Genomic DNA, 8,884 nt, shown 5'->3' on the forward strand with positions numbered 1-8,884 from the left:
GCAGTAGAAATATTATATAAACAAGCTTCAAAAACTGAAAAGTCAAAGTCAGAGTTTGACTTTTCAGTCTTTTTAATAAAGATGATTATTTACGAGGTCAATCCAAAGTCATAAGATTCTAAGCAAAATTTAGAAAAGGTCCCACTTACAGGATAAATTCTGTCACAAATATGCTATGTCTGCTTTGCCTCGGAAATAAAACCCAAAACCTGGAAAAGACACTGAATCTCAAGTTAAAAGTGTACAAGTTTCAAGTTGAACCACTAGTGGGATTTCTGTTGTGATTAAAAAAAAAAGAAGTAGCACTGTGCATGGTTGCTTTTAATAAAATTTAGTCAAGTAAAGAAACATCTCATTGATCCTCAACCAGGGCATCTTTATTCATATTCTCTGAAATTATATTAGGAGCATATTTGTTCAGCATACAGCACCGTTCACATCCAGGAGGTTGTAACTGTTACCATCTTGAAGGCTGAAACTGGATGTTTGCAATATAGACAAAAGAATAACCGCCGTGAGTCGATGTCTGTTATCTGTAGAAAATGTCATTATACAAAAAAATTGTGTAAGAAGATAAAAAAATAATTGTTAGAATAAATCTGCAGCATTCCAATGATTTAGGACTGAATTAAAAACGTATATTAAGGCTATTTTCTATTAGGCTACATATAAAAATGCTTCTCAAGAAAAATTCTGCATTATTGCTTACACTATTGTCTGTGGTGGAAACGGCAGTAATACTGAGACTTGTACTCAAACCCTCTCAGGGGTTTCCTTGACCTTTGTACCTGGAGCTGCTTTTCATGCAATAACAGCCACGATGGGAGACAGTAGAGGCAGTTCTTGAGTAAAATTACAGTGAAGGGAACTATTCCTCATCTTGCAGTGGATACTCCTCTTCCATCCCTCATCTCAACCTGATTCAGTGTCATCAGATGACAGTCTGCTCTCCTCGGCTCTTCCTGCACCCTCCATAGATGACCGACAGGAGGTAGCTCAGGCAGCACAGGCAGGCAAACACGGCCGCGGTCAGGTAGACCTTATACAGGCATGAGTGCTGGTACTGGTCCAGGTTGCAGTAGGAGTAGCTCTCCGTCTTGTAGAACATGACTCCGATGGCCGGCAGGTAAAGCGCGGCGGCGACCACGTCGTGCGTCAGGTTGGTGCAGAGCCAGCGCTCTCCTCCCAGCAGAGGAACCAGGCCCTGCTTGTCCAGGAGGGTGATGAAGAACAGGGCGAGGGTGAGGAGCCAGAACAGGACAGCGACGAACAGGACGAAGTGGATGGGGCCATCGTACTTGTTGGCAGCAACCGTGATCCACAGCCCAGCTCCGAACACGATCTGCAGGATCCGGGTGATTCCCAAGAAGCTCCGGAGGAACTTGGAAATGTTACTCCTCACCTGAGGCTGGGGAAGTTGCGGTGCCATCTCTCTCTCTCTCACTCTCTCACTCTCTTCTTTCTCTCTCTCTCTCTCTCTCTGTCCTCAGTTCTCTTCTCCGCTCAAACTCGAGCTCCCCCCCCCCTTCCTCTCCAGAACAGGGCGGGTGCTTTTTGCCAGCTGCAAACAGCTGGAGAAAAGATGGTAAAAAAAAAAAAAAGTTTAAGTAAAGTAACCGTCACAAGAGGATCTGAGGTCCAATAAAAGAAACCAAAGTTTGGGAATAAAGAGGGACTCTCTGTTCTTTCCACAGCCCGGGGTTTTGAAATGACAAACCTTCCTGCAGGCTATGTTTCGTCTTTTCCGTTTCCTCTGTTCAATCCACGGTCTGTGGAGGGGGCGTCTTGTAATTCAAACTCTACCCCTCCTCAGCCAGACTCGTAGACGCAGAACAGAGAGGCCATGGACGTCTTTGTCCAGATCCATCAGTCATGCTGGGAGTGGCAACTTTGCCTTGGAAATCAGGATAGCGGTGCTCGGAAACAGGGGTTTCCAAGTTTAGGAAACACAAAAACTTAACCAACTTCGATTGGTAATAATAGATGGCAATACCTATTATTTATCATAATAATAATACATACCTATTAAATACCTATTATTATTACTACTACTACTATTTTTTTAAAATAATGGAGTAAAAAGTAATTTGAAAAGGTTAAACTCATATATTATAGATTCAATACTATTTCAAGTCTTTGTGGGTTTTATAGACTTTATCAAAGCAAACTTCCGTTGTATGGAAATGTCTATTGTTCACTGATAGCAACAGACTGATCGTCTGCATGCCACCACGCATCGATGCAGTAATTCACGCTAAAGGAGGTCCAGAGTATAGAGCAAAAACAAAAAACAAAAAAAAAAAACAACAAAAAACAACCAACCAAACCAAAAAAAAACCCCAACATATTTCTGAAGCTCTCAGTTAAAAATTTCATTTAAAAAAATTATTTTCTGTAAAACTGTAACTTTTTGAGACACCGAATTTAGGATTCCATTATCTCTAACCCTAAATAATCAAAAATGCAAACATATATTTCATTTTATGTGTAATTACCCTATATCATATGAGTTTCGCCTTCTTTGACAGAAAATGTCGAACATTTCCTACACATATTCCAAATCCTTCGGTGCTTTTGATGTGGTAGGAGTTGACCGAACTTGGTAGAAATATTCTCTATAGAAAATAAAAGGTTACTAAACCTTATTTCTCTTTGATTTTCTTTATTCCTTTAATTACTAAAACGAAACAAGAGCCTTGTTTTCATAATGATTCACGGTGTGTCTCAACGAAACCGCCCCTCACAACATGGCACCGACATTGACGTACACACGGACTCTTGTGTTTTCATCCATGCACTTATGGTAGTTGTTTTCTCCCAGTTAATGCACATTTCTCCTTTTTAGATAAGCCTTTGTGGAGCTTAATCGACTAACCAGTCTGCATCGTTATTTATTTGACTGGTCACCATTGGGATTTTTCTTAATAATGCCAGCTCTGTTGAGAGAGCTCCACTGCTCATGAGCTCTGCATGCGTCATCCCAGCGCAGGATCCTCACATGTTACTCTCTTTCTCACATTAATGACAGCCGCTCCTCGCTCCAGCCAGGCTCATTGACGTCAATGAGCTTACGACCTGAACGCCCGACGTGGCCAGTGGGCGGAGCCAAGCGCCATCCACACCCCTCCAGACTCGTTATTGGTTGAAATAGCAAGTTTTGCCAGACTCCAGAGGCGGGCGCATGCGCTTTCGCTCCATTCCTACTAGTCCATGTTTACGTCATTGATTTAATGACTCTCAACAGAAAGGAGCCAAATCGAAGCTCCGCAAACTGAGCTGCACCAGTGCGTCGGCGACTACTGCGGTTTCTGCTCTATTTATTAAACAGTGGAGCACCAGGGAAAGATGGACTAAATCTCCAGGTAATGCCCCCATTATTATTTTTTTACTATAATTATTATCATGATTATTTTTCACATAATCAAACTTTTCATCTTCTCTTTGTGAAAATAGTCTGTCGAATAATAGTTTATTCCAGCAATCAGTCTACATGCAACTACCATACACTTCGTCAAGTTTAAATGCATTCAATATTTCAGCAACAAAGCCATTTTTTTATTTTTATTTTTTTTGCAGGTCGTGGTTCTCTTATGAAAGAACAAACGTGGAGTGTTAAATGTTGCATGAGCTGATTGCAGTCATTGACTCAGTTGTGAAACTCGTTGTACTAGTTAATGTATAATAGAGACAGTATGCTGCGCTCTGGCTTCATGAGAGCAGAGACTGTGCAGCTTGCAGCTCAACTGAAAGAGGATGCGAAACTCACTTTGATTAACAAACTAGTGAATAACGAGGAGCTGCTTTAAACGTGTAAATCTTTACACGTGTAAATAAATGACTTTTTATTACTTCAAAAATAAGAATAAACGAGAAATAGATTTTCCCACCTGATAGAAGTTTTCTTGCTTCTCTTATTAATGTTGTCCTCACATGGCCTCTTAACATAGACAAAAGTCCAAAGAGCAATTTTTAACATGCACAAGCTAAATGATCTTTTTTTCCTTAAGCAGCAAACCATCTTTACAAAAAAAAAACCCACATGCAAGCTCCAATTAAAAAGGCTGCAGGTTACCATACCACTATCAGTTGAGTTTGTATGGCCCCATTTTAGGAAAGTTGGGCTGTTTTAAAATATAGATTACATAATATGTTAAATCAAATGCCTTATCAGGAATACAGACCTATGAGTTTTACTGAATGTTTAAATAGAAGAACTGGTTAAGCTAGTTCTTCTGCCTGGAGCCTCAGCATGTAGACCACTGGTGTAGTTGGTTGTCCAAGTCTTGGGAGGTTTTCAGCTGTGTCATAGATTTTTTTTATTTTTAGATGATGGACTGAACATGGATTTATGAGATGGACATTACTTTATCTATCCCTGCTTCATTCTTTTCTACAAGCTTCTCCCAGTCTATTGTGTTTCTTAGGTTCTTATGATGCTTTTTCTTCTCTAATGTTCTCCACCAAATCTCTGAACAACACACAGATGTATTTGGTTTCATAATAAATTCCACACAGGAGGACTCTGTGTGTGTTCACTTGACTTAATTCATGGGTATCAGAATAAATCCCCCTGTCCTCCACTGTTTTATGCTGTTTCACATAAATAACACACTAAAAAAGTATATTGAAGTTTATGTTTTTCACACTGTAAAAATATGAAAAAGATAATGGGAAATTTATGTTTTTTTGCAAAGCACAGTATGTTTTTTAAAAAAATGTATGTGTGTGACTATGAACTCAAAAGTAAAAACTTTGGAAAATAAGCTGCTGCTTTATTTTACATGGAAGATACAAATATGTTTCCTAATGAAGCCAGTTGTTTATGATATAGTCATATTCCAGTGTATTTGGAAAAAAGAAACACTCATCGGTAATTAACTAGTAATGTCAGGAGAGTACAGTTTGTGACTTTAAAATAACTGGCATTTACTAAATTAGTGATAAGCTGGCATTTCAGGAAACGCTCTGACTTTCCTGTCAGAGCGTTTCAGATAAGATGCATTCTGTCGTCTTAATCTATTGTGTAAAGAGACATTTTGTGCCCCATTTCTTTAACATATTTTCATTTGATCAGCTGAGCAGAAAGCACTTTGAGCAGAAAGCAGTCACTCATTTGTGACTTTTTTCACCTAGTTGTGATTGTCCCACTTTCTAACGGATGTGCGTAAAGGCAGACAAAGTTACCTTCTGAAGTGTAATGGGCTTTAAAGTGCTGACCGTCACTCGCCTTCAAGCAGGATTAGAGAGTCGGAGCTGACTGGAGGATTCTCAGCCAAATGACAGCTGCTGTCGTGTGGTTTTACTTATTCCCATGGAGTGAGGATGTGGTTTTGTACCCATTTCCTGGTTCAGCAGGATTCACTTCTTTGTCATTGATAAAGCACCGGAAGCAGACAAATTTGATGAAGTCACTTGTTGAAATACCCTTTCAACCTTTTCTTTTTTATCTGAAACAATTCCTCCTCTCCCCACAGCATAAAGCCTGTGTAAATCGTGTGTCTGGATGGATACCAGATCTGCCTCCGCTTCTCCCTCTGTGGTGGCCGGTCCTTCCTCCTTGTGGCGTCTGGCCGAGAGGAGGAGAAGGAAGTCTGGCTCGGGAAACATCTTCAGCACCGTGAACCTGTGGCAGCTCCAGAGGTTGTTCAGGGCAGCTGGAGATGAGGATGCCGAGCAGAGGGCCCAGCTCGTCTGGGGACACAGAGACGAGGCTGAACTCGCTCAGGCCTTAATAGCTCTTCGGAGTCGAGGTCACCGCAGAGCGCTGAGGACCAATGGGAGGGATGCGATGGGCTCGCACTGGCTGCGAGCCTTCAGTCACCTCAGGTACAACCACACCCACATATCAGGGAGGTACTGATCTAAGACACATACCCAAACAAATACCACATGGCTTTCCTCCTCCTGAAACACACAATCAGCAACAATATGGAAATAAACATTGTCACCCAGGGTTGCAGATGAGAAAGATACAGATAAATACAAAAAAGACAAAGTTCCCCTCAGTGGAACAATAAAGGTTTTTTGTATTTCTATTCTGTTCTAACATTGGCTGACTCTCATGTTAATACCAATATATCATGCATTGCTATATTCTGAGCTGAGCTTTCACCTGTAATGACCGCTCTCGTCTCTAACAACGGCCTCTGTTGCTTAGGATTGGAGAGACCTCTCCGAGGAGGCAGGGAAAAGACGCTGGCGAGGACAGGAATTTCAGAGCCGAGACAAAGAGAAGTCCAGAGTCCTACACACACTCCTCATTTGAAGCGACTTCAGCAGAGACTGGTGCCGAATCAGTGCTAACTGAGATACAAAACCCTAATGGAAACTTTGACAGAGCGACTGCAAGCAGCTCAGGACTGAGGAGGACAGGGGAAAGTAATCCAGAGAGATACCTGCACCGAATACTTCACTGAGAAACAAAGAACAGGAAAAAGTCTGGGACAGAACAAGGATGTGTATGTTTGGCCTTTCTTTTGCTGCTCTCTCTCTCTCTCACTGCACTATCACCTATTGGAAATGCAGTTGCACTAGATTATCTGGGCTTAAACCACAGAGTGATTCAAAACATCTCACAGGTTTAAATAATGGTTGTTGCTCAGTAAACATCTTATGTTTGTTCTTAACTTCACATTTCTAGTAACACTAAGTTGCAGAAGGAGAATAAGATGATTGGGGAAAAAAATTAGATTTTGTTTTATTAAAATTTATTTATTTAGAAAAAAATATATCACCAAAGCTATTACTTACTGAAAGCTCAGGTTGTGAATAGACCAAGAATAACATGTTGAAGTGCTTGTTGTAAAAACAAAACCTCATCTGGAGATTTAAGTACAAGTCCAGGATTTATTACTTTTTTTTCCATAAACTTGAAATGCTCCAGTTTGAACTCTGGGAATAAAATCAGTTCGATTTTCATTGTCTACTGTTGTCTATTTGTCACAACACAATGTAACAGAAAGCCTAATAATACCACATTAGCATATCATTTTTGTCTTTTCTACTTTTAGTGTGGTACAAGAATATTAGTAGTTTTCAGAAAGCACAACTATAAAGACTATAAAGAGATCCCATTTTTTAATAATTTATTGGTACTGTCTCTTATGTTGATGCACTGTTTTCATAAACCTTTTTTTTTTTTTTTAAACAAATAATTTCAGAATAAAGCAAAACACTCATAACATGTTTTACAAAGCTACATTATTGTCTGTCTGTCTTACTTGTTATAGTGCCCTGTTTTAAATTAAAGGGGACTTGTATCAATGTCTTTTTATCAAGGAGTGCAATAGCTACTACTAACTCATAGTTTCATATGAAATACAAAATGGCATTTCATTTGGGCTGATCGTATTTGCAGCTAATTTCTACAGGCATGGAGGTCAAAGAAAACAAACAAATAAACAAAAAAAAAAACAATAGAATATTATTTTTAGAACAGTCCACTTGATATCAATAGTTATGAAAATTGCGAATCTTTACATCAACTCCAGGCTCAGGTAAAATAAAAAAAAGAAAAAGAAATCACCTGACAGACTTTATTTTTGGGAGGTAACCATTGAGGTAACAACTTACTTTGGAAAAATAAAAAATAAAATAAATAAATAACAGCTGGCCTAATGAGAACATGTGTTGTTGTGGTTGATAAAGTAGAGACATCTTGACCTAAAAGAAAATGTGTATTATAATAAAAAGTCTGTCTTATAAATAACGACATTTATTTATTGTCTTTTATGTGTATATAAATCTACAGAGCAGGTATAGAAGAAAACACCATCTATAGTTCAACAGAAACATACTGCCCTCTAGTGCTCATATCTATTTGTGTTATTCACATAGCTATGTCAACTTTTAGACATTAGATGGCGCAAAATGTTTAGTTTTGAAGAAAAAACAAACCTAGACAAGAGTTGGCATTGGAAATAACTCAAATTTTAGATTTTTCCTCAAACCCTTTACCAATAAAACTTTACCTGGTACTATAGACCTTTTAAAAATATATAAGATTTTAGAAATCTGTAATAAACGAGCTAATTTATGGTTTACTTGAATGCATACAATATACTTTCTGAACAATCAGCTCCAATCTATTAATTCAATAAGTGTTGTGGTTTTATCATAGTTGTTTTCCCCTTTAGATTGTGTGCAGTTTTAAAGCTACCATGAAAGACCAGTTTTGGCCACGTGGAGCAGAAAGAGGCTAATATTGAATCAGGATACTGTCCTCTTTGTCTGTCCTGAATTGACTTGGCTGTGCCTGCTTAGTTGGAGCCCTGACAGGCCTGAGGCCACTATGGGGTGGCTTTATGAGGTGCTGAGAGCTCATCTGATTCCCTCAAACCCACAGAAAGCAGCTGAGTGGCTCGGAGAAAATCCCCCATGAGCTGAACTTCTCACCTTGTTGTATTTAAATAAGCATGGTGCACAGAAAAATGTACTTTCTCTGTGGGCTATTTAAATCATTCAGACGTGAGCTGATGATCCAGCAGTAATATATATCTACAGCTGTACAATCTCCCGTTTTCATATTCACAGTGTATGTACATTTTCCTTTCTGCAGAATGAGCTTTTTTTTCATGTAAACTGTATTATTCTAAGTGTAGATATAGAACTTGTTGTCCAGCAGTTTTTAAGCTGTTGTCCTGCTATCCATCCATCCATTTTCTATACACCCTTGTCCCTAATGGGGTCAGGAGGGGTGCTGGTGCCTATCTCCAGCGAACGTTTCGGGCGAGAGGTGGGGTTCACCCTGGACAGGTGTTGTCCTGCTACTTATCTACGAATATATATAATCATCCTGTTTATATTGACGGTTTTGTGGATGTTGTTTATGTATTTATGTTGAAAAGGCTGAAACGGGTTTTAATGAGCCAATCAAACACCTGTG

At 39.3% G+C, this 8,884-nt stretch overlaps 2 protein-coding genes across 2 annotated transcripts; one reads left to right on the top strand and one right to left on the bottom strand.

Annotated features, from left to right (window-relative positions):
* Positions 1 to 355: 355 nt before the first annotated feature.
* Positions 356 to 1,575, bottom strand: marveld1 (MARVEL domain containing 1). The gene has a single exon (XM_008429621.3). The coding sequence runs from the start codon at positions 1,427 to 1,429 to the stop codon at positions 932 to 934; it is 498 nt and encodes a 165-aa protein (XP_008427843.1). The 5' UTR covers positions 1,430 to 1,575; the 3' UTR covers positions 356 to 931.
* Positions 1,576 to 2,415: 840 nt separating this feature from the next.
* On the top strand, positions 2,416 to 6,916 carry LOC103476890 (uncharacterized). Its single transcript, XM_008429619.3, has 3 exons — positions 2,416 to 3,362; positions 5,475 to 5,826; positions 6,158 to 6,916. Exons 2-3 carry the CDS (start codon positions 5,504 to 5,506, stop codon positions 6,414 to 6,416), a joined length of 582 nt encoding a protein of 193 aa, XP_008427841.1. The 5' UTR covers positions 2,416 to 3,362; positions 5,475 to 5,503; the 3' UTR covers positions 6,417 to 6,916.
* The last annotated feature ends 1,968 nt before the right edge of the window (positions 6,917 to 8,884 follow it).

This window comes from Poecilia reticulata, chromosome 15, assembly GCF_904066995.2.
Source record: "Poecilia reticulata chromosome 15, P_reticulata-male-v2, whole genome shotgun sequence".
Classification (NCBI taxonomy): domain Eukaryota; kingdom Metazoa; phylum Chordata; class Actinopteri; order Cyprinodontiformes; family Poeciliidae; genus Poecilia; species Poecilia reticulata.